This window comes from Procambarus clarkii, chromosome 2 (assembly GCF_040958095.1).
Source record: "Procambarus clarkii isolate CNS0578487 chromosome 2, FALCON_Pclarkii_2.0, whole genome shotgun sequence".
NCBI classification, from domain to species: Eukaryota; Metazoa; Arthropoda; class Malacostraca; order Decapoda; family Cambaridae; genus Procambarus; species Procambarus clarkii.
In genome coordinates this window covers 19,872,172-19,899,688 of record NC_091151.1, presented here as the reverse complement: position 1 = coordinate 19,899,688, position 27,517 = coordinate 19,872,172, and the positions used below count along the sequence as shown (strand labels likewise).

The 27,517-nt window shown below is 37.7% G+C and overlaps 1 protein-coding gene across 1 annotated transcript in view; it reads left to right on the top strand.

Moving 5' to 3' along the window:
- LOC123762360 (uncharacterized) overlaps window positions 1-27,517 on the top strand; it is a 164,351-nt gene that overhangs the window by 35,203 nt on the left and 101,631 nt on the right. The window contains exon 2 of the mRNA XM_069323937.1: window positions 5,626-5,841. Within this exon, the coding sequence (XP_069180038.1) occupies window positions 5,626-5,841 (216 nt within the window). The remainder of the gene's footprint in view (window positions 1-5,625; window positions 5,842-27,517) is intronic.

The following is a 27,517-nucleotide window of genomic DNA, read 5'->3' as shown; positions in this document are numbered from 1 at the left end:
GTGGACTCATGTTTCTTGTGTGTGAGTGTGTAACTCATGACCTTGTGTATGATTGACTCATTTTCCTTGTTGTTACGGACCCGAGCCCAACGTCCGAGCACGGAGCAGTGACGACCGCGCCATCTGTGGGTCAGCTCCCGAAACCCCCTCCAAATGGACGACGACACCTGGTGAGGACGAGGTGTACTGGCCACAAGGGCCAGTTTCCAGTCCTGATTAGCTCATAACACAGCCGCTGCTGACCTCTGGTGAGGTGGAGCTCAGACAGCAACGCCATCTATGGAGTGGATAGGTGGGCATTTGGGTCTGAGCCGGTAAGTGACATGCCCTTTAGTGTGTCCCTGTTTACTGATGACGTGTCTGATTACAGAGTCGACCTGGGACTGCTGTAATGGAAGTTGAGTCAGTCTACCCAAGGCAGCCGTCTCGTCACCAAGTGTTTGCTGCAGCAGCTGTGAGTCGCCCCCCGGATGAACACTGTGGTGGTACCCTGCCTGTGAAGTGGCAGTTGAAGGATTGTCATACCCGGGACTGACTGGTGGAGACGTTTAACCACTGGGGAGTTGTGGCAAGGAGAGTGATCTGTGGTATCACACGAGGCTCCTGACTAGGGTTCGCGACCTTAGTATCGATCGTGGACTGGCCTAAACCAGCGTCGCTGATTTGGAACCTGCCAGCTATCTGCTGGACTTGTGGTTGACGGCCTCCACGACGGTGCCCCCAGTGGAACTGTGCTTTGGCTGGCCTGTGGCCGGGGTAGACTCAAGATTCTCGAAGGATTCGTCGTGAGGCCACAAGAGCACCAAGAGCTTGGCATCGTGAGCACCGTGAAGATCCAGAGTCTTCAGAAGAAGACAACAGTGTATATAATAGTTTTTAATCCCCCCCCCATGTAATCTTCTTATATATATTTATTGGTGAAGGTGTTAATTATATTATTAAGTTTTTTACTTTATTTCCCTTCCCCTTTAATTTACTTGCGTTACGGATCTCATCCCTTGAAAGCCACTACTGGCTGGGGCCGGATACCCTTCCTCTAACAACATCAGAGTAAGAACCCGGTTACGACCCGAGAGGGCCGTAACACGTGTGAGTGTGACTTGTCTATCACATCATGTTCCTTAGGTGTGGGAGTGTGCCTGTCTCTCATCATGTTTCTTGTGTTTGAGTGAAACTCTTCTCCCACATCATATTCCTTGTATATGAATGTGACTCGTGTCTCTCATCATGTTCCTTGTGAGTGTGACTCGTCGCTCATATCATGTTCCTTGTGTGTAAATGTGACTCGTCTGTCATCATGTTCCTTGTGTGTGAGTGTGACTTATTTCTCACATTATATTTCCTGTGTCTGAGTGTGACTAATGTTTGTTGTGTATGAGTGTGACTCATGTTCCTTGTGTGAGTGTGACTCGTCTCAACATCATGTTCCTTATGTGTGAGTGAGATTCGTCTCCTCATGTTTCCTTGTGTGTGAGTGTGATTCGTCTCTACATCATGTTCCTTGTGTGTGAGTGTGATTCGTCTCTACATCATGTTCCTTGTGTGAGTGTGATTCGTCTCTTCATGTTCCTTGTGTGTGAGTGTGATTCGTCTCCTCATGTTCCTTGTGTGAGTATGATTCGTCTCTACATCATGTTCCTTGTGTGTGAGTGTGATTCGTCTCTTCATGTTCCTTGTGTGTGAGTATGACTCGTCTCTACACCATGTTCCTTGTGACTCATTATGAGAAAGAAGTAACTGAGGTACTATGAGTGAGGCGATGGTGAACTCACTACTGTTGTGAGAGTTAATATGGGTGAGGCTGGAGGTTCATATGTGGCAAGACATGTCCATGACTGACCGAGGCAGATGTGCGGCTCTTATATACATCTGTACTTGACTATGAATGTGGAGTATATGTGACTGTGACTGAGGCAGGTGTGTGATTCTTACATACATCTGTGCTTAACTATGAATGTGGAGTATATATGAATGTGACTGAGGCAGGTGTGTGGCTCTTACATGCATCTGTGCTTGGCCATAAATGATGAGCATATATGACTGTGACTGAGACCGGTGTGTAGCTCTTACATGCATCTGTGCTTGATTATGAATTAAGAGTATATGTGACTGTTACTGAGGCAGGTGTGTGCTCTTACATACATCTGATCTTGACTATGGACGTTGAGAGAATATGACTGTGACTAAGGCAGGTGTGTGGCTCTTACATACATCTGTGGTTGAATATGAATGTAGAGTATATGTGACAGTGACTGAGGAAGGTGTGTAGCTCTTACATACATCTGTGCATGACTATGGATCCTAACTGTATATGACTGTGACTGAGGCAGGTGTGGGACTCGTACATACATCTGTGCTTGATATAAGGCTATAATGTCTTGGGTAGGAGATTTCTAACCACCGAAAGCCCCATCCAAGTTCAAAATCTTCTCAAACACCGTCCATGAAGTCATCAGTTGTAAATCCAAGTTTTCCGCCACCAGGTTAAGGAAAAATATCTAATTTTCTAATGCAATGAACAACTGGTCCCTCATCCGTCAGTCAAACTGTATTCCAAAATTGCAGTTGTTAACCAACGCCTTCAAATCTGCATATAAATCCTGAAAGGATTCATGCTGCTTTTTCGTCCTTTTCTGGAAATCCATCAAACTCCTGTGATATGAAGGTTTATCGTTTACGTTTAATACGTTTATTACGTTTAATAATACGATACGTTTAAACAAAGGAAATCAAGTCTTCATAGGTCGTCGTGTGGGGTAGCTCTGGCGCATACACGTTACCCAAGATCCTATATACTGTTGTACTTAGTGAAACTAAGAGCACCGCTTTCCCATGATACTCGAAGTTTGCTTCCAGCAGGCTCAGCCGCAGGTCAACGAGATTTTGGTAGCATCAAACATTCCATTTGTACTAGTGAGACCTTCGAGGGATCGGCCATGGCTATGGGTTGAACACAACTCACTGTTGTCTAAGTTCTTCCGCCCGTCAACACAACATACTCTGCTCTCTGATGCTTTTCATCTTGTCTTCTACCCGGGCTCATCAGCTCTTGTTAATCCTCGTCGCCGCTCTTATATTCGGCGGGAATAGAACCGAACGTGTGATGCACATGGCGTTTATTTACAGTATAGAATGTAGTCACCGGGTTTAGGTACCATGAATATAAACATTATATACCTTATACACAAATGAGTATCGGCTCTTAACATTACGAACCTAATATTAAGGTTAATAGTAATCCTATAACATACCCCAATCCTAACACCTTCCATGATACCAACCACCATAAAAATAATCAGTTATAGAGACAAACCCCACTTGACCAGGAAATTGACCTTCCCGTCGGTAGCTGCAGCGGGCCTTGCTATCCTACAGGGGCTCAAGTGCTTTGGTGTCAAAATTCCACCAGCCCAAGTTCAGAAGAAACGCTATTACGATCTTAAACAGTGTTTCAAGTGTTACCAGTACACACACTCCACAAATAAATGCCTGGAATGTGTCAACAAGTACAGTAACTGCTCTGTGAACCACCGCTACATAGTTTGCAAGGCTGATTTCGAACATGCCTACTCTGCAATGGTGATCACATTCCACTTTCACATCACTGCCCACGCAGACAGGAAGTAATACTGATTGACTCGAGGAAACCTTCCTCCTTCACCAGCAACACCGCTTCCACCAGCACCAGCTCCAACTCTTCAGCGTCCACTAACCAACCAGAAGGTATTCCTACTCTACCAGACAGTGTTTCCACCTCCCAAACTTTCAATGCTCCTCATTGGGGACCCAACGCCCATTCAGCATCCCAGCTTCGACCTGCTTCAAATGGTTGTATTGTACCAGCTATTCTCCGCCTCGCTGAGAGGATTGCTGGGTAGGACAATCGTTTTTCGTTGCAACATTCAACTCACTGGATATTGCTAATGGATTAGCAACCATCTGTATTCCTGAGACAGTGCTTGCTGCCCCAGAGCCAACGCCTTCACATCGACGACACCTGCTTCGGTACCACGCACCGTCCCTGTAGCTGAACAGCCTGCCGTCGTGCCTGCACCTACAACCGACTTTCCATGGACCGGAGAGCACCCACTTAACCTCCTACTCCTGCTGCAGCTACAGCTCCCACTCCACAGCCCTCTCCACGGCCCCTTGCTGCTCATCTTTCAAGGAACACCGGTTCTACTATTGACTCGGCTGAATCGTCCGATGAAGAAGTCTCAGTTGGGACACCACCCTTTTCTCAACAAAAGTTTACTACAGCCCTGAAGACTTCCTACTTGACACCACACCTACAACTTCGAACCACAGCACCTCCTCAAACACTCAAACGTCATGGCCGTCGGGTACTTATCAACTGGGTGCCAAGTCATGTGGGGAATAATAGGAAATGACATTGCAGACGAAGTTGCAAAACTTGCAACTAAAAGAAGAAATGTAGACATTTACATACCGCAGAGTTTATCACAGATTAAGAAAGTAATTAGAAACAGAGCAATGCAGAAGATGTACATTGACCACAACATAACAATTGTAACAAACATCAAGATCTTCTGGTTGGTACAAGAATTCAACGAACTATGAAGCACTTTGATGAAATGGAGCAGTAGAACAACAGAAGTACACTTACATCACATCAGGCTTAGATACTCATGTGCATGGGAAACAGGCTTACAGTTTCTGGAAGATGAGAGGAAATATCAATGCTGAAGAAATGCCCGACAGACCACTGGAACATTATCTAACACAGTGCATAGTTACAAACCCATTAAGATTTCAACTTAGATTCAACAGAGCAGAAGAAGTTGTTAAACACATGGGACAAAATCTTACTGAAGCGACCATACGAGTCATAAATACTCATACTCCGCCAAGTAAAACAGAAACAAACAATACTTAGTGGGCCAGTCACAGGCTTAGGGCCCGTGCAGGAATATCTTTGCAAAAAAACAATCATGTTTACAAGAAGCAAGAGAGCCAAGAAGTCCAAGAAGAAGATACTTGCACTCAGAAGACCGACAAATGATGAATGAAGACCCATGAATAAAGTGACACCACAAACTACCACCAACTAACTCCACTCACCAACAGCCAGCGCTTTGAGAGCCCAATCCCAGTGTGCACGGTCAAGAACGCTCCATCCAGCCTTCCATAAATAAACCCAAATTCAAATCCACGGTGGATGGGCCACCGCTTTGTACTTCCCCTCTCTGCCTCGTCTCCAGTTCCCTACTCAAGTTTTTTGCTTCCTCGCACCGCTCGTTCATCCCTGCTTACAAGGACTGTTTTTTTCCAATTCCGAAAATATGACAGTAATCTGAACCTTATTTACGTGGTTTTGGAAAAATGGGAATAACACAAGTTAAATTATTGTTTTTTTGTCATATGTCTGGCGGAGTGATATCATTTTATTCTGCAAGACGACAATTATTATCTTTCTTTGGAAAACATGTCACTGATGAGGAGTATATGTGACTGAGGCTGAGGCAGGTGTGAGACTATGGCAGAGACACATTTTTGCTACACTGTAATAATTGATGGCAGCAGTTGTATAGTTATTGCCAGGAGGAACATCTCCTATGGTGGGACAGTAAACAATGATAATAATAGTTGTATGGTGATTGACAGGAGGAACATCTCCCATGGTGGGATGGTGGACGCTGCAGATGTGATGGGAAGGTCTGCGTTCCTGAGAAGGAAGTTTGGAAGATGTCGCTGGATGGCGTGGGCGGCTCGTGTGGGCGGCGGGCGTGGGCGGCTAAACACAAGCAGCGGGTGGTGTCCTATTCGGTGTTCGGTAACAACTCCGACTATTGGCTGGGACTTGATGACCTCCTAGTAACGGTAAGGCATATTTACCTATCATCTACACAGTTCTGGTCACATCCAGCAATCTGTCCTCAGGGAGGATATCACCTCCAAGGAATGACTTGGGAAAGACTACATAATTTATGCAATTATTTACTCTTTTCCCATGGTTAGGGAAGGGTTAAGTTTATTTTAGGTTTTAGGTTAAGGTTTAGTTAGGTAAAGATTTAGTTTGGTTAGGTTAGGTTACGATTTAGGTTGGTTAGGTTAGGTTAAGATTTAGTTTGATTAGGCTAGGTTTCAATACGTTTCAATACTATCCTTAACTGTAGCCTCTGTTTAACGCAACAGTAAAATGTGTACTTGGTTGTAACAACGATTCTCCGCGGTGGGGATCGTATTCCAGGGACCTGCCCGAAACGCTACGGGTACTAGTGGCTGTACAAGAATGTAACAACTCTTGTATATATCTCAAAAAAAAAATACGATTGGTTACTTTAATACAATGTAATATTGACGATTATGTGAAATTTAGAATTCCTAATCTATTTCAATTTGCCCTCGAATTTCGTTAACAGAAAGCCAAATTCTTAAAAGAAAACGTTTTCAGCGTACTCTTTTTATATTTTAAACAAACGATTTCTATTACATTAACGTTATAACTTTACAATAATCTCTGTTTACGACAAAGGTTAATTTGCCAGTTTACACCCAGTCTATTACTGGAATCGTAATATGCTTTCAGGGGATGTTTTACAAAAATAGGCAATAAATGAAAACTGGTTCGATTTCAATCAAACTTTTTTGGTTAATTGTATATGAAATTGGGTTAACTGGTCCAAGTCTCAGCATCGTAGGATAAATAGGGAGGGAGAAAAAATATTGAATTATGTGTCAAACTGTTTCCAAAATGGTAAAAAATTAACTTCAAACATAAGTGTCAACTAAAATCTATGTATTTGACTCTAAGATCACAATAGCATATAATAAAGTATTTAGTATTTAGTTTTATGCAAAAAAAAATTTAAAAAAAAAATATATATTTTTTACTTTTTTTCTCGATTTTTTCTCATAGCATATTTATCTGCCGATTTGCTTGAAACGTATACACCTTACAGAACGTAGGTCTATCTGTAAGGGTGCAAATTTTAGAAGAAATTGGTTGATTTCAACCTCAACCACAGATGGCAGAATCTTTGATCTTATTTATTGTCAAGTAATATAAAATTGCCTCTTCTCTTTCATTTTTCTCAATTTACATGAAATTTACACGTTATATGTAGAATTTACGTCTCTACAATCTCTACAAAACACTTTATTCCCAAAATCATTTATTGATTATATAAATATTTGCAAACATAAAATATTGGCATATATTTTGGGGAAAATTTGACAACATGTATTAGTAAAAGTAAACATATTTTGGATAATCCTCCTGATAATCCTCCTTTATTATATGCTAATGGGATAAATGAATGTTATTGAAATGATATCATTTGGAACTTGTGGTTGTAGAGTCGTAATGAAAATGTCTAAATTCGTTGAAAAAAATCCCTTTCTTTCTATTTATGTTGCGATTCTGAAACATAGAACAGTTGCAGCCCTTCTTATATACAACTAGTAAAAAAAACTTTGGTTGACATTAAACAACATTTAAAATCACGTAAGACGGCCCCTTCAGACCATTACATATATCTAGATAACTATGCAGGTGGTTTGAGAGGGGGGGATGTGGTTTCTCATGGTAATGGATTTGGTTTGAAGACATGCTGCATCCAGACACTGCTGATGACGATCGCTTGGCGGAGTCCGCCACACACTATGAGGACCTTTGAAATTCTTGAAAACTTGATTGATGTCATTTTCCCCAAAAACATTAAGCTCGGGAGCGAAGTCGCTGAACCTCTTGAGTGAAGCAGAATGCTTACCAACTAAGTTTGGTTAATTTGAATTATATATGGAAAATTAACATAAATTTTAATGAAGGTAAATACTATATATGATAAACTGTACGAATACTGTTATAATATTTATCTGTATGTAACGATATTGAACTGTCTCTGATTCCCTCAAGAAAATACTGTACATGTAAAAGTGAGTGATATCCTTCTGGTTATTTCAATGTAATAAGGAGTTTGTTCTCTCAGAGTTACCTAATGATGCACTTATTTATACCCTTAAGTCTAGCCTGGACCTCTCTCCTGGACATAGTTTTAAGCACTGTGCTTTCTAAGAATTCACTTTTCACTCACAAATATTGGCTTGCAAGGCAATCATCTAGAGTAATTCCCAGGAAGTAAAACTCGCTGCAACTTATAAATCATACGATGACCAAACCACACACTAGAAAGTGAAGGGACGACGGCGTTTCGGTCCGTCCTGGACCATTCTCAAGTTAATAATCGAAGCAATTTATCCAATCATATTATATATGGAAATAATCATATAAGTCTGCTAACTTTGAAAACTTATTGTATTCTCTTAATTGACACACTTGGTACCTCCATGAATAATCAATATTGCAAGGAAGCATATATGAGTCATAGATTAAATGGGAACTAATTAATCATCTATACCAAATATTAGAAACATTTGGCAAAATCTCATATTCAATTTATACAAAATATTATTGATAGTGACTTAATAGTTTTACATCATAGTAGTGGGACATCTGGGCTACTCTTTTATCTCTTCAAATTATCTCCTTAGAGTCTCAAGGAATTTATGTTACTCTTCAAGGTCTCTGAAGGAGAAAGAAGAACAATTGAAGGCACATCTTAGAGAGTGTCTCAACACTGGTCAGTGGCACGGACTGCCAGTCACCACAACCTCACTACAGATTATGTCTGCGTCTGTTTGTACACTAACTCCCATAGGAATTCTGTTCAACTTTAAATCATTTTACCCAAATACTGGCTCTACTGCATTACCTTTGATATGAGATGCAGGAGTAAACAGAACTCTATCTTTTGGCAATCTACTTCTATGTAATCTATTGATTATTACAATCTATGTAATAATCTTACATATGATAATTAGAATCTCAAGTTTTTTGCAAGGAAAGCGGGTACTGGCAGGAAGGAATAGGTGAGGTTGTAACTTGTTTCTACAACCTTACAATTCTGACCCACAATTAACCAGTAAATATAACTATAAACATGAATGTAAGTCATATTAAAATTAGTGTACATGAGAATATATATGCAGAGAAAAACATCATCTACAGGTAACATACAACCCAGAAAACTTTTTCTTGTCTTCAACGGGTTGATTTTTTTTTTTGCATCTTGTTTTCTATTATGTTATGAAAAAGTTTTTTGGGAGTTTATAAAAACAAATATAAAATAATTTAAAACAATTATAACCTAACCCTAACCTCAGTTAGGATTAATTTAAATAAAGTTGGGTTATGTTAATGGTATGAATATAGTTAATAATATAATTTCCAAAGAATATGATATAAAATGGCGATCTGATCCGATATATGAGGTTAGGTTAAGATTGGCAAGGTTGAATTGATTTAGAGAAAATGCCCATTAGTAGCACATATCTGTATAAGCCCAGGTTACAATTGGTTAGGTTGGGTCAGGTTGGTTGTATTGATGTAAACCCAACATCCTCCACCCCCACCCCTCAAAAAAATACATGACTAAGCATAAAATGCAATATTGAACCAATATCCTGGTATCAGAGGTTAGGTCCAGGGCAGTTGGCATTGATGCACAAAATAAAAATTTCCTAAGTATATGTTACATTTAACGTTAGACCAAGGTAGATTCATTGTTGTTGCGTTAATTTTTAGAAGCAAACACTTTACTATCAATATAGTTGCAATACTGAGCAGATTAACCAGTAAACACAAAACACTTTCTGACGTTTTTAATTTTAATTGGTCACTGGAAGATGACACTGTAAATATTTATATGAAGTCGTCTTTTTAACGTATAAAATACGATAATTTCAGTCAACCAATTCGTAGACCTTTATAGTAAACTTAGAAATGAGGTTTTAAAACGTTTCTAATTTAGGTTAAGAACCATTACTTAATGTGTGTGTCTATGGTTGCTTGTGTGTTAATTGGTGAGTGTAGGTGGGTAAAATGAGGGTGTTGGTGGGTGTAGTGAGGGTATGGGTGGTTGTAGTGTGGGTGTGTTTGTGTATGTACTCACCTAGTTGAACTCACCAAGTTGTGCTTGTGGGGGTTGAGCTCTAGCTCTTTGGTCCCGCCTCTCAACTGGTGTACAGATGCCTGAGCCTATTGAGCACTATCAAATCTACATTTGAAAATATGTATGGGGTCTTCCTCCACTACATCACTAATTAGTACATTCCAAATGATAACAACTCCATCACTGAAAAAATCTTTCTAATGTCTCTGTGGTTCATCTGGGTACTAAGTTTCCACCTGTGTCCCCTTGTTCGTGTTCTACCCGTGCTGAAGATTTTGCATTTGTCCACCCTGTCAATTTCCCTGAGAATTTTGTAGGTGATTATCATGTCTCCCTTACTCTCCTGTTTTCCAGGGACGTGAGGTTCAGCTCCCTACGCCTTTCCTCGTATCTCATACCTTTCAGTTCTGGAACTAGTTTGGTGGCACACATCTGAATCTTCTCTAAATTTGTCTTGTGTTTAACCATATATGGACTCCAGGCAGGAGCTGCATACTCCAGGATTGATCTTACATCAGTAGTATATGTTATCAACTCCGCTTTATAACCTGGCTCGTACCTGCCACAGGACTACCTATTACTCAGGCCTATTACATTTACTATCCTCAAGGGTATGATCCCATAATCCCTGTGATATATATGCGCTGGTACCAGTAGGTATTTAAGGGAAGGACACAAACACACCTATAAAATGTACCGTATATTCGTAGTTCAATGATCACTATATATATATATATATATATATATATATATATATATATATATATATATATATATATATATATATATATATATATATATATATATATGTCGTACCTAGTAGCCAGAACGCACTTCTCAGCCTACTATGCAAGGCCCGATTTGCCTAATAAGCCAAGTTTTCCTGAATTAATATATTTTCTCTGATTTTTTTCTTATGAAATGATAAAGCTACCCATTTCATTATGTATGAGGTCAATTTTTTTTTATTGGAGTTAAAATTAACGTAGATATATGACCGAACCTAACCAACCCTACCTAACCTAACCTAACCTATCTTTATAGGTTAGGTTCGGTTAGGTAGCCGTGCAATTGACGATCACGAAACACTGATCATTTTATGCGGAAAATCCACAAAGAAAATGAAAGGAGGTGAACGTTTCGGCCTGTTAAAGCCAAACAGGCCGAAACGTTCACCTCCTTCCAGATTTCTTTGTGGATTTTCCGCATATATATATATATATATATATGTGTATATATATATATATATATATATATATATATATATATATATATATATATATATATATATATATATATATATATATATATATTTATATATATATATTTATATATATATATATTTTTAAGATGAATAGGAAAACCAGGGATATACTGAACATCTTGTATCAGAATCTTTACTTTTAAAAAACATAACGTTTCGAATACTTCTCGTATTCATCATCAGATCTAAAAGAAAAAACAGAAATCACAATCAAATAGCTGGTAAACAAAGAACTCATACTGAATATAATTGCCTATCAAAGAAAGGAAAATGCTTAAAAAACAAAACACTTAAGCGCACTTAAAGTGATCAATACAAATAAAACTTATTAACTGTCACATATATTATAACTAATTTAAAATCCATTAAACTACAAGATGAAATTTATAACTACTAAAACAAACCATTCTATTAAACTTAAGTGAAAATGATCAGAAGTGAAACTTGATACCTAACACATAGATACTAAACACTATAACAAATATTTATATAATGACTACAAATCTACAAAAAATATATGTAAAATACAAACAGAATAAACGACAATTATAAAGTACTAACCAAAATCTTATAAAAAACTCAAATATTAAATAAAATTAAATACCAAAAAATGTATTATATATCCTAAATAAAAGATTATATTAATGTACAATGTTAAGACTTGAAATAAGTAAGAAAGGGCAAAGACATGGTAAACTAAACAAAATTAAACTACCAAAATAAATTAAAAATCAAATTACAGGGCCTACTGTGCACTATACAGTGTACAATTGAACAGCTGAAAGGTTGCTATTTAACAGAGGCCGCAGCTCCTTTATATATAAGGATTCCATTACTCTCAAATCTGACTGGCCATTCATACAAGTGTCCAGAATTTTAAAATCAGATTCCAGCAGAGAATGATCAAACTCATAACAATGGTTTCTAATCTCCAAAAATGCTGGTTTAGACAATGGTAATCCAGTCCTAAAAGATAATCCCCGGTGCTCAAGTATCCTAATCTTAAAGTTCCGAATGGAACTCCCGACATATCCAGCATTACAGCTGGAACAATTATACATATATACGACATTTGAGCACAAGGGGGTAGGCACTTTATCTTTAAATTTAAAATAAGAGCCTATGGTATTTGTGTTGACAAAAATAAATCTAAAGTCTACTTGAGGATAACACTGCTGCAGCAGTCTCCTCAAACGACTCCTTACAGAAAAGCTAATACTGCCATAAAATGGTAATTTAATATATTTAAGATCCCTTTCCACTGTAGTAATCCTACACGATGGGTGAAACTTCTTATTTAAGAAATTCCTTATAAAAGTATAAACCATATGCAAAGGATAACTATTATTTAAAAAAAATTTCACAAGAAAATGAATTTCCTGATCAAAGTTATTCCAATTAGAACATAAAACAAAGGCCCTATTCAGTAGAGTGTTAATTGCATTTTTCTTAAAAATATCAGGAACAAAGGAATTAAAATTTAAACCTAAACCAGTAAAGGTTGGTTTCCTAAAAACATTAGTGTTGAACCCATTGAGGTTATTCACTTTTACATCAAGAAACGACAATGAATTATCAACTTCACACTCTGCAGTAAACCGTATATTACTATGTTGTGCATTAAGATACTCTCTAAATTTCTCAATATGACGTTGGTCCCTAAACAACAAAAAAGTGTCATCTACATATCTCCTGTACAAGATTGTCTTGTACAGGAGACTGCTGCAGCAGTGTTATCCTCAAGTAGACTTTAGATTTATTTTTGTCAACACAAATACCATAGGCTCTTATTTTAAATTTAAAGATAAAGTGCCTACCCCCTTGTGCTTAAATGTCGTATATATGTATAATTGTTCCAGCTGTAATGCTGGATATGTCGGGAGTTCCATTCGGAACTTTAAGATTAGGATACTTGAGCACCGGGGATTATCTTTTAGGACTGGATTACCATTGTCTAAACCAGCATTTTCGGAGATTAGAAACCATTGTTATGAGTTTGATCATTCTCTGCTGGAATCTGATTTTAAAATTCTGGACACTTGTATGAATGGCCAGTCAGATTTGAGAGTAATGGAATCCTTATATATAAAGGAGCTGCGGCCTCTGTTAAATAGCAACCTTTCAGCTGTTCAATTGTACACTGTATAGTGCACAGTAGGCCCTGTAATTTGATTTTTAGTTTATTTTGGTAGTTTAATTTTGTTTAGTTTACCATGTCTTTGCCCTTTCTTACTTATTTCAAGTCTTAACATTGTACATTAATATAATCTTTTATTTAGGATATATAATACATTTTTTGGTATTTAATTTTATTTAATATTTGAGTTTTTTATAAGATTTTGGTTAGTACTTTATAATTGTCGTTTATTCTGTTTGTATTTTACATACATTTTTTGGAGTAATGTAGTCATTATATAAATATTTGTTATAGTGTTTAGTATCTATGTGTTAGGTATCAAGTTTCACTTCTGATCACTTCACGTAAGTTTAATATAATGGTTTGTTTTAGTAGTTATAAATTTCATCTTGTAGTTTAATGGATTTTAAATTAGTTTTAATATATGTGATAGTTAATAAGTTTTATTTGAATTGATCACTTTAAGTGCGCTTAGGTGTTTTGTTTTTTAAGCATTTTCCTTTCTTTGATAGGCAATTATATTCAGTATGAGTTCTTTGTTTACCAGTTATTTGATTGTGATTTCTGTTTTTTCTTTTAGATCTGATGATGAATACGAGAAGTATTCGAAACGATATGTTTTTTAAAGTAAAGAATCTGATACAAAATGTTCAGTATATCCCTGGTTTGCCTATTCATCTTAAAATTAAGATTCCCGATGTTAAACGATATGTTTTTTAAAGTAAAGAATCTGATACAAAATGTTCAGTATATCCCTGGTTTGCCTATTCATCTTAAAATTAAGATTCCCGAAGTGAACATCGATCATAAATATATATATATATATATATATATATATATATATATATATATATATATATATATATGTATATATATATATGTATATGTATATATATATATATATATATATATGTATATGTATATATATATATATATATATATATATATATATATATATATATATATATATATATATATATATATATGTTGTACCTAGTAGCCAGAACGCACTTTTTGGCCTACTATGCAAGGCCCGATTTGCCTAATAAGACAAGTTTTCCTGAATTAATATATTTTCTCTAATTTTTTTCTTATGAAATGATAAAGCTACCCATTTCATTATGTAAGAGGTCAATTTTTTTTTATTGGAGTTAAAATTAACGTAGATATATGACCGAACCTAACCAACCCTACCTAACCTATCCTATCTTTATAGGTTAGGTTAGGTTAGGTAGCCGAAAAAGTTAGGTAGAAGAAAAACAATTAATTCATGAAAACTTGGCTTATTAGGCAAATCGGACCTTGCATAATAGGCTGAGAAGTGCGTTCTGGCTACTAGGTACGACATATATATATATATATATATATATATATATATATATATATATATATACATATACATATACATATATACATATATATACATATATATATATATATATATATATATATATATATATATATATATATATATATATATATATATATATACATAAGTATATTTTGGTAGCAGTCTTTCCTGTAGACATATATTATTAAATATGACCGAAAAAGTAAGATTAATAATTCTAACACGAATTTTCTCAATCTTTCGTACATTTCTTTTCACTGTTGGAGGTAATTCAAAAATCAATTCTCCAAAATTCATTTTTATTTCTAGTCTGACGCGACACTTGAGCGCGTTTCGTAAAACTTATTACATTTTCAAAGACTTTACACATACACAACTGAATAGAACTTACATATCTCCGATTTGTTTATATCTACTTTTGAGTGAGGTGAATGGGGTGAGGTGGTATTTAATAGGGTATTAATTTCATCAACATAAGACAGAACACGAAACAATGGGTATTGAAATGGAAGTGATTGTAGAAAGCCTATTGGTCCATATTTCTCGATGCTTCTATATTGGAGCGGAGTTTTGAGGTGGGTAGAATATAGTTGTGCATTAATTGGCTGTTGATTGCTGGTGTTGACTTCTTAATGTGCAGTGCCTCGCAAACCTCAAGCCGTCTGCTATCGCTGTATCTATCGATGATTTCTGTGTTGTTTACTAGGATTTCTCTGGCGATGGTTTGGTTGTGGGAAGAGATTATATGTTCCTTAATGGAGTCCTGTTGCTTATGCATCGTTAAACGCCTAGAAAGAGATGTTGTTGTCTTGCCTATATACTGGGTTTTTTTGGAGCTTACAGTCCCCAAGTGGGCATTTGAAGGCATAGACGACGTTGGTCTCTTTTAAAGCGTTCTGCTTTGTGTCTGGAGAGTTTCTCATGAGTAGGCTGGCCGTTTTTCTGGTTTTATAGTAAATCGTCAGTTGTATCTTCTGATTTTTGTCTGTAGGGATAACGTTTCTATTAACAGTATCTTTCAGGACCCTTTCCTCCGTTTTATGAGCTGTGGAAAAGAAGTTCCTGTAAAATAGTCTAATAGGGGGTATAGGTGTTGTGTTAGTTGTCTCTTCAGAAGTTGCATGGCATTTCACTTTCCTTCTTATGATGTCTTCGACGAAACCATTGGAGAAGCCGTTGTTGACTAGGACCTGCCTTACCCTACAGAGTTCTTCGTCGACTTGCTTCCATTCTGAGCTGTGGCTGAGAGCACGGTCGACATATGCGTTAACAACACTCCTCTTGTACCTGTCTGGGCAGTCGCTGTTGGCATTTAGGCACATTCCTATGTTCGTTTCCTTAGTGTAGACTGCAGTGTGGAAACCTCCGCTCTTTTCCTTACTGTTACATCTTGAAAGGGCAGTTTCCCATCCTTTTCCATCTCGTAAGTGAAACGCAGCACGGAACTCTGCTCAAATGCCTCCTTCAGCTCCTGCAGATGTCTGACATCAGGTACCTGTGTAAAAATGTCGTCAACATACCTGCAGTATATGGCCGGTTTCAAGTTCATGTCGACTAAGAATTTTTGCTCGATGGTACCCATGTACCATCGGTCCCCATGTACCATGTACTTTTTCGGTCATATTTAATAATAAATATATATATATATATATATATATATATATATATATATATATATATATATATATATATATATATATATATATATATATAATGTATGTCGTACCTAATAGCCAGAACGCACTTCTCAGCCTACTATGCAAGGCCCGATTTGCCTAATAAGCCAAGTTTTCATGAATTAATTGTTTTTCGACTACCTAACCTACCTAACCTAACCTAACTTTTTCGGCTACCTAACCTAACCTAACCTATAAAGATAAGTTACGTTAGGTTAGGTAGGGTTGGTTAGGTTCGGTCATATATCTACGTTAATTTTAACTCCAATAAAAAAAAATGACCTCATACATAATGAAATGGGTGGCTTTATCATTTCACAAGAAACAAATTAGAGAAAATATATTAATTAAGGAAAACTTGGCTTATTAGGCAAATCGGGCCTTGCATAGCAGGCCGAGTACGACGTTCTGGCTACTAGGTACGACATATATATATATATATATATATATATATATATATATATATATATATATATATATGTCGTACCTAGTAGCCAGAACGTCGTACTCGGCCTGCTATGCAAGGCCCGATTTGCCTAATAAGCCAAGTTTTCCTTAATTAATATATTTTCTCTAATTTGTTTCTTGTGAAATGATAAAGCCACCCATTTCATTATGTATGAGGTCATTTTTTTTTATTGGAGTTAAAATTAATGTAGATATATGACCGAACCTAACCAACCCAACCTAACCTAACCTAACCTATCTTTATAGGTTAGGTTAGGTAGCCGAAAAAGTTAGGTTAGGTTAGGTAGGTTAGGTAGTCGAAAAAACATTCATGAAAACTTGGCTTATTAGGCAAATCGGGCCTTGCATAGTAGGCTGAGAAGTACGTTCTGGCTACTAGGTACGACATACATTAAATATATATATATATATATATATATATATATATATATATATATATATATATATATATATATATATATATATATATATATATATATATATATATTTAATGTATGTCGTACCTAGTAGCCAGAACGTACTTCTCAGCCTACTATGCAAGGCCCGATTTGCCTAATAAGCCAAGTTTTCATGAATGTTTTTTCGACTACCTAACCTACCTAACCTAACCTAACTTTTTCGGCTACCTAACCTAACCTATAAAGATAGGTTAGGTTAGGTTAGGTTGGGTTGGTTAGGTTCGGTCATATATCTACATTAATTTTAACTCCAATAATAAAAAATTGACCTCATACATAATGAAACGGGTAGCTTTATCATTTCATAAGAAAAAAATTAGAGAAAATATATTAATTCATGAAAACTTGGCTTATTAGGCAAATCAGGCCTTGCATAGTAGGCTGAGAAGTGCGTTCTGGCTACTAGGTACGACATACATTATATATATATATATATATATATATATATATATATATATATATATATATATATATATATATATATATATATATATATATATATATATATATATATATATTATGTCGTACCTAGTAGCCAGAACGTCGTACTCGGCTTGCTATGCAAGGCCCGATTTGCCTAATAAGCCAAGTTTTCCTGAATTAATATATTTTCTCTAATTTTTTTCTTATGAAATGATAAAGCTACCCATTTCATTATGTATGAGGTCAATTTTTTTATTAGAGTTAAAATTAACGTAGATATATGACCGAACCTAACCAACCCTACCTAACCTAACATCACCTATCTTTATAGGTTAAGTTAGGTTTGGTAGCCGAAAAAGTTAGGTTAGGTAGGTTAGGTTGACCAGACCACACACTAGAAGTTGAAGGGACGACGACGTTTCGGTCCGTCCTGGACAATTCTCAAGTCGATTGGGATGAGGAGTTGTTCTTGTTGTTAAAGATTTAGCTACTCAGCTATGCATACCTCTAAGAAAAAAGAGGAAGAGATGCAGATTGGAACGGGAACGTCGTTCCCTATATAGGCGAAGAAAACGAATCGCGGAACAACTTGAGAGTCTCACCCTATCTCAAGAACGGCGAAGAAGGTTAGGTAGAAAAACAGAAACAATTGAACGGAAGCTACAAGAATCATACAAAACCCAGGAGAGGCAAAGAGAGCAAAAGGCCATCAGTGAAATAGAGAGAAATCCGAAATATTTTTTCTCCTATGCAAAATCAAGACCAAAAACCACATCTAGTATCGGGCCCCTGCGAAAGGGAGATGGAACTTTCACCGATGACAACAAAGAAATGAGCGAGTTACTGAGGAAGCAGTACGACCCAAATGAATTTTTCATGGATATGATACCAACATCAAATCATATATCAGACGTCACCCTATCCCCACTGGATTTTGAAGAAGCCATAAACAGTATGCCTATGCACTCTGCACCAGGCCCGGATTCTTGGAACTCCATATTCATCAAGAACTGTAAAAAACCACTATCGCAGGCCCTCCGCATTCTGTGGAGACAAAGCCTAGATACTGGCGTTATTCCTGATATACTAAAAACAGCAGAGATAGCACCACTTCATTAAGAAGGAAATAAGGCAGAGGCAAAAAATTACAGACCGATAGCACTAACATCGCACATCATAAAAATTTTTGAGAGTGCTAAGAAGTAAGATCAAAAAATACATGGAATCACAGCATCTCCATAACCCCGGACAACATGGTTTCAGAATAGGGCGCTCTTGCCTATCGCAGTTGCTGGACCACTATGATATGGCATTAGATGCTATGGAAGACAAACAAAACGCTGATGTAATTTACACAGATTTCGCAAAAGCTTTTGATAAATGTGACCATTGTGTTATTGCACATAAAATGCGTTCAAAAGGAATTACCGAAAAATAGGCAGATGGATATACAATTTCCTGACCAACAGAACCCAATGTGTAATAGTCAACAAAATAAAATCCAGCCCATCAACCGTGAGGAGCTCAGTCCCCCAGGGTACTGTGCTTGCTCCAGTACTTTTTCTCATCCTCATATCGGACATAGACAAGAACACAACCTATAGCACTGTATCATCTTTTGCAGATGACACTAGGAACTTCATGAGAGTAGGCAACATAGAGGACACGGCAAACCTCCAGTCAGATGTAGATCAGGTCTTTCTATGGGCTACAGAAAATAATATGGTGTTTAACGAAGATAAGTTCCAGCTCATGCGCTATGGAAAAAATGAAAATATAAAAACGGAAACCACGTACAAAACTCAGGCAAATCATAACATAGAACGAAAAGGCAATGTAAAGGATCTTGGTGTACTCATGTCGGAAGACCTTACCTTTAAAGAACATAATAAAGTAGCCGTCAAAACTGCAAGAAAAATGACAGGTTGGATAACAAGAACTTTTCACACTAGAGATGCTATACCGATGATGATACTTTTCAAAACGCTTGTGCTCTCTAGAGTGGAGTACTGCTGCACAATGACAGCCCCTTTCAAAGCTGGAGAAATTGCTGACCTGGAGAGCGTGCAGAGATCCTTTACTGCTAGAATCCACTCAGTAAAACATCTAAACTATTGGGACCGACTAAAGAGCCTAAAACTGTACTCCCTTGAGCGCAGGCGGGAGAGGTACATAATAATTTACACGTGGAAAATATTAGAGGGGCTGGTCCCAAACCTGCACACAGAAATAACATCACATGAGACCAGAAGACATGGCAGGATGTGCAGAATGCCCTCGTTGAAAAGCAGATGTGCAACAGGTACCCTGAGAGAGAACTCTATCAACATCAGAGGTCCGAGACTGTTCAACACGCTTCCACTACACATAAGGGGCATAACTGGCCGACCCCTCACAGTGTTCAAGAGAGAACTGGATAAGCACCTCCAAAGGATACCTGATCAACCAGGCTGTGACTCATACGTCAGGCTGCGAGCAGCCGCGTCCAACAGCCTGGTTGATCAGTCCGGCAACCAGGAGGCCTGGTCGACGACCGGGCCGCGGGGACGCTAAGCTCCGGAAGCACCTCAAGGTAACTCAGGACGAAGTGTCTCTTTCTCTCTTTCTCTTTCTCTCTTTAACTCTTTCTCTTTTAACGGTAAATATTACACTCAAACTTTCAGTGTCGCTATGGGTTCCCCTCTCTCCCCTGTTCTTGCTAATTTCTACATGGAATACTTCGAAATTGTTCTTTTTCCTTCTATTGATACTCGTCCCTCTCTCTGGCTTCGCTATGTTAATGACATTTTTGGTTTATGGCCTCATGACCTTAATCTTTTCCAGCCTTTCCTCTCCTCTCTTAACAATCTGGCTCCTTCCATCCATTTCAAAGTTGAGTGGGAATCTAATTATCTCCTTCCTTTTCTTGATGTTCATGTTCACAGCTCTGTGTCTGGGTTCTCTTTCTCTGTCTACCGTAAATCCATGCACAGTGGCATGTACAATCACTTCTTTTCCTACCATCCTCCTTCTGTTAAGAAAAGTGTCCTCGTCTCTCTTCCTCCGCGCTCTACGCATCCGCGACCCTCAGTTTCTTGATTCTGAAATTGCCTTTATCTACAAATCATTCTCTCGCCTTGGTTATCCTTTGCATTTCATCAACTGTGCCTACTCTCAAGCTAAACGAAATTTCTTTCATCCTAAACCTGCTTCCAACACACAACATTTGAAATGATAAATCTATCCATTTCATTATGTATGAGTTAGTTTTTTTTAAATTTGAGTTAAAACTAATGTAGATATATGACCGAACCTAACCAACCCTACCTAACCTAACCTATCTTAATCTAACCTAAATTAACACAATCAAGTCAATAATTTATGTTCTTTATATAATATAATAATAATAATTCAAATAAACTAATTGGAAACAATTTATTGAAAATAAAGAAAACACTCGGCCTATTAGGTAAATCGGGCCCTGCATAGCAGGCCGAGAAGTGTGTTCTGGCTACTAGGTACGACATATATATAATTATATATATATAATATATATATATATATATATATATATGTCGTACCTAGTAGCCAGAACGCACTTCTCAGCCTACTACGCAAGGCCAGACTTGCCTAATAAGCCAAGTTTTCATGAATTAATGTTTTTTCGACTACCTAACCTACCTAACCTAACCTAACCTAACTTTTTCGGCTACCTAACCTAACCTAACCTAACCTATAGAGATAGGTTAGGTTAGGTAGGGTTGGTTAGGTTCAGTCATATATCTACGTTAATTTTAACTCAAATAAAAAAAAATTGACCTCATACATAATGAAATGGGTAGCTTTATCATTTCATAAGAAAAAAATAGAGAAAAAATATTAATTCATGAAAACTTGGCTTATTAGGCAAATCGGGCCTTGCATAGTAGGCTGAGAAGTGCGTCCTGGCTACTAGGTACGACATATATATATATATATATATATATATATATATATATATATATATATATATATATATATATATATATATATATATATATATATATATATATATATATATATATATATAAATATCTTTCAGGACCCTTTCCTCCGTTTTAAAACGGAGGAAAGGGTCCTGAAAGATATTGTCAGTAGAAACGTTATCCCTACAGACAAAAATCAGAAGATACAACTGACGATTTATTATAAAACCAGAAAAACGGCCAGCCTACTCATGAGAAACTCTCCAGATACAAATCAGAACGCTTTAAAAGAGACCAACGTCGTCTATGCCTTCAAGTGCCCTCTTGGGGACTGTAAGCCTCAAAAAAACCAGTATATAGGCAAGACAACAACATCTCTTTCAAGGCGTTTAACGATGCATAAGCAACAGGGCTCCATTAAGGAACATATAATCTCTTCCCACAAACAAACCATCACCAGAGAAATCTTAGCAAACAACACAGAAATCATCGATAGATACAGCGATAGCAGGCGGCTTGACGTCTGTGAGGCACTACACATCAAGAAGTCAACACCAGCAATCAACAGCCAAATAATGCACAACTATATTCTACCCACTTCAAGACTCCGCTCCAATATAGAAGCATCAAGAAATATGGACCAATAGGCTTTCTACAATTACTTCCATTCAATACCCATTGTTTCGTGTTCTGTCTTGTGTTTGAATTTAATACCCATTCAATACCCATTGTTTCTTGTTCTGTCTTGTGTTGGAATTTAATACCCATTGAATATCCATTGTTGAAAGTTCGTTTTTCACCTCATCAACCTCACCCAAATGTAGATATATATATATATATATATATATATATATATATATATATATATATATATATATATATATGCGAACAAGCCTGAATGGTCCCCAGGACATATGCAACTGAAAACTCACACCCCAGAAGTGACTCGAACCCATTTTCAGTTGCATATGTCCTGGGGACCATTCAGGCTTGTTCGCATTTGTGTTCCTCACGTGTGCCCCAAAGAATGAGGTGATTTGGTAAAATGCTATGCCCAAGATAACTATCCGAGTGCCGGCGGTGGGGTGGTTCATATAGCCTCGGCTATCACCTCATTTTGTCCGGTCGTGATGGTCAAGTGGATTAAGGCGTCTTGTACATACCAGTTGCGTTGCTTCTGGGAGTATGGGTTCGAGTCACTTCTGGGGTGTGAGTTTTCAGTTGCATATGTCCTGGGGACCATTCAGGCTTGTTCGCATTTCTGTTCCTCACGTGTGCCCCAAAGAATGAGGTGATTTGGTAAAATGCTATGCCCAAGATAACTATCCGAGTGCCGGCGGTGGGGTGGTTCATATAGCCTCGGCTATCACCTCATTTTGTCCGGTCGTGATGGTCAAGTGGATTAAGGCGTCTTGTACATACCAGTTGCGTTGCTTCTGGGAGTATGGGTTCGAGTCACTTCTGGGGTGTGAGTTTTCAGTTGCATATGTCCTGGGGACCATTCAGGCTTGTTCGCATTTGTGTTCCTCACGTGTGCCCCAAAGAATGAGGTGATTTGGTAAAATGCTATGCCCAAGATAACTATCCGAGTGCCGGCGGTGGGGTGGTTCATATAGCCTCGGCTATCACCTCATTTTGTCCGGTCGTGATGGTCAAGTGGATTAAGGCGTCTTGTACATACCAGTTGCGTTGCTTCTGGGAGTATGGGTTCGAGTCACTTCTGGGGTGTGAGTTTTCAGTTATATATATATATATATATATATATATATATATATATATATATATATATATATATATAGGAGGGGTACCACCTCTGGTGCAAGTGTAGGGACCCATAGCCTCGGAGAAGAAAATAAAGAGTACTCAGAGAAGACCTTGTGGATCCTCACTGAACACTTTGATATTTTCTTCTCCTACCACCCCTATTCTTTTGGTATGTGTGTATATTTATCTAACTTTATATAAAAATGTCATTACACAAAAAAAGTTACAATATTGATTACATGCAGGGTGCAAGGCTGCTTGTCACAAGTTGTACAGCTCTTCCAGCTCCTCAGATGGCGGGCAGGAACCATGGATGCAGTGAGCATTTCCTCTCTGGATTGCCACACTAAGGCGCTGAAAAAAAAAACTTGCAGCTCTAGGGTCTCTAGTTGTTTCGATTAGCTTAGACCCCAACTCCTTCAAAAAGCTAGCAGCACTTTTACCCCAGGCACCAAGTGTCTCTGAGGCAATGGGGACAAAATTGTAGTGGTTCTCAAGGTCTCTGTATTTACGTGACTTGGCCACTTCCCGGTGATTGGCAGCTCCTCCTGCTTGTGTAGCACTGAAGTCAACATAGGTATTGGCTAAAGTTGAAACGCATGTGTAGTCCCACACCAACTGTCTACCATTCTTCCAGGGGTTCACTGTGATTCCGTCTGGGCGACCGACAGGCTCATCAGAGTTGCGGGACATTAGGTAACAGGGCTCTCTCTCTGCTGGACAACCGGCTGTGGTAAGGCTTCTCTTAATAATGTCATTGACCTCGCCGTGTCTTGCATGCCATCCTCCTGTCCTTTGGCAGAGAAGGCCATGCTGTCCGTATCTGTCGGTTTTGGAAATTTCCAACACTAAATACAACACTGTTGTATTCTCATTAATTATTACTAATTCTACTAATCATTGTAGTGATAAAATTAACCCAACGTAGAGTTCGCATGTACTAATAATTACATCTGTACAATAAGGCTAGAATTCTTACGTCACCCGACGCCAGTATTGCGTCAGATTCTATTGTAATAAACACATTTATATCCAATGTGCCTGAGAATTGAATTCGATTCTCTATAAACAACGGTGTTCTGTGTGATAATTAATTACAGATAAACTGATCTCCAACTAAAGCCAAATAGAGCGTTTATAGTTATAGCTGTTATCTAGTAATAAAATTAACGGCACGCGTGAATGCCCTGGAGAGACATTAATTCTTCTCCATTGTTCATTTACTATCATAGAACTGGCAAATAATAATATTTAACTCTTCCAAATAATAAACCCGTCCTAACCCGAGCATTTCAAGCGCAACCGCGAGAAATGATAATATCCATAATAAATAATTTGGTTAATAAACGCGGGACGCGGAGCGGGGCGGAAGAGACGCCAGTCCACGTGTTGAAGCGTTTACGAGCAGACGTGTTCACGTGGTGCTCACGAGAAGACGCAATTACCCAGCCACCAGGGTAGACGCCATCAAATCTCTAGAAGAAAGTCGCCACTGTGAGGTGTGAAGAACCTTTGCAGACAGTACTTTCACCTGGTGTCAGTGTCATTTACGGAACCTGTTAAATTTGGTTCTATGTAACTCCATGTGACCGGCCAGTGGAGCGCGTCAGTATCTAGGATAGTCAAGTCTAGAGCCTAGGACGCGACCTTCGGAAAGCCTTAACTTACACAGTGCCCATATTAGCTAAGTACCTTATCCTTGTTTGATGCATCAGATAGGAGGTGGGTTTATAGCTGGGTAGCTTGTCGTGACGACGTATGACAACTAAAAATCACAGGTCATTATCTCTCTCTTATTATTAATATCAATTTATTGAGCATAGAAATCCAGTATTTTAATCTGTTGCTACTGGAAACAATTGTTTTTGCAGCGTGTGTGAAGAATTCTCCGAGCTGTCATTTCCCATGTTAATCAACTCCCAGTGTTCCATGACGAGTCCAGGAGAATCAGAGGAAGCGTTGTGACTAACTTCTAAGGAATCGTCATTAAGCTAAGATTCCTTTTGTATTCCTCGAATTTATTATCTGTACTCTTTTACATGCGGAACTCTGTTCTTTGGATTAACATGTGTTTATTATGATTATTATTATTTATGTTCATAATCTATGTTCTCATTAATGATAACGATAATGATTTCATAAGTATTCATAGGATTAGATTATTATACATTGGACTGGTGAACGAACCACACTAGTTCCTGGACATACTGAGTTCCAGTAATAACCCCCCAATGTAGGTGTTTGAGGCTTTGATTCATTTAATTATACAGCCCATTAATTATTTCAGTGATCATATTCTCTAGTATTTTATCCATAGTTACTGGTTCATCTAGGAATTTTCTAATGATCATATTTTCTCAGTTTCCCTCTTTACTATAAAAGCGGGTGGTCCTTCGTAATTCATTTTACTATATTAATATTTAAATAATTAGATTCAAGCCCCAAATGTCCCACATTATGGTCCTTATCGAACCGGATAGGCATTAAATTTATAATTACAAATATTAATCATTAATAACTAATCCTTGTGTGATGTAAGCTAGACTAACTATTTAATTAATTGTGTCAACCAACAGTGTAACACATCAGTTAGTCTAAGTCACACCAACATATTGCTACTTTCACCTCATGTATAAGGTAGCTTTAGTGGGTCATAGCCAATTACCCACAACACTTAGACCTATACCTCACACAGAAGTGAGAATCTTTAGGTCACCAGGAGCAACAGCTCATAACCTTTATAACAACTCCACACTAACACCTGCGTTAGAGTGGCCTCACCATCTAACCATTATATACTTAGGTGGTAATGACATCCATCCCACTCGTCATCCAGCTGAGGTGATCAAACACCTTAAAGCCATAATTTCTTCTTTCAAGCTCATCAGTAATTCGGTAGTATTCACCTTAGTGGAACCTCGCCAACCAAGACAAGATAATCGTTGGGGAGTAACCCCAGAATACTACCTGAGAGCTGCTAAGTACATAAATTTCAGGCTGAAAAAACGAGTGAGATTGGATGCCACATATATCCAATTTACAGCCAGACCTTATAGACAGAACCTGACCAGAGATGGTGTACACTTGTCAGGTGAGTCTAGGTTGCATGTGGTTGACAAGTTAATCAACACCATCAACCATCACAAACGGCTGTGGCTAGCAAGCCAAACTTAACTGTACATAATTGTTTCACTTGTGTGTGCAAGTGCACTCTTATAAAAACAAAAAAAAAAACAAAAATACAGCACAATTATATTCACCTTACTGCACCACAATAATCTTTACCAATCTTATTAGGTAGAATTTAGGCTGAGATTGTGCTGAATTTGGTACAAGCCCAGACTAAATAAACTTATAGTTCTTAGTTAAGAATTATCACGACTAGACCTAAGCTAGTCAGTAGTGTATGTATTATACTATTTGTGCTGACCCTATACAGGGTGGGATTAAACTTTGAGATAACTCTGATTGGAGTGTCTCCATAATATTTCTCTTGTATTCATTATTTTGTGTATCTATTTTGTGTATTGCTGGATAATCTCCATTAACTCTGATGGTGATATAGAAGAGCTAACCGGACGAGAACTAATGGTGAAGTTCAGACAGTACACAAAATATCTAGCTACTTGTTGTTAGGTAGGTACATTTAACCTCAAGTGAGGTAAAGTATAAATTAGCCACCTTCAATTAGGCTATATTTAATGTTACTTGTCCACTAATGAACAAGTACCCAAGCTTCATTAGTAATACATATACTAATCCCATGAAGTTTGGACCCAAGCCCAACATGGCTACTCCTGAGCAATTAAGGAGAACCAACATTGGCCTTAAAGGTCATTTGACCAGATTAATTAACAAGGCTGAGGGCTTATCTAAAGATACTCCCATTGACTCTTATCACTTAGAGACATCAGTTAGAGTGGCTGATCTGAAATTTGATCAAGTCAAATCTGCAAGTCTATCTTATCTTGATCTACTAAATACTGTAGAAATCGATCCTGAGCAAGTAAGTCAAATTGTAGACATCTCCCAGTATGAAGATGAGACTCAAGATATAA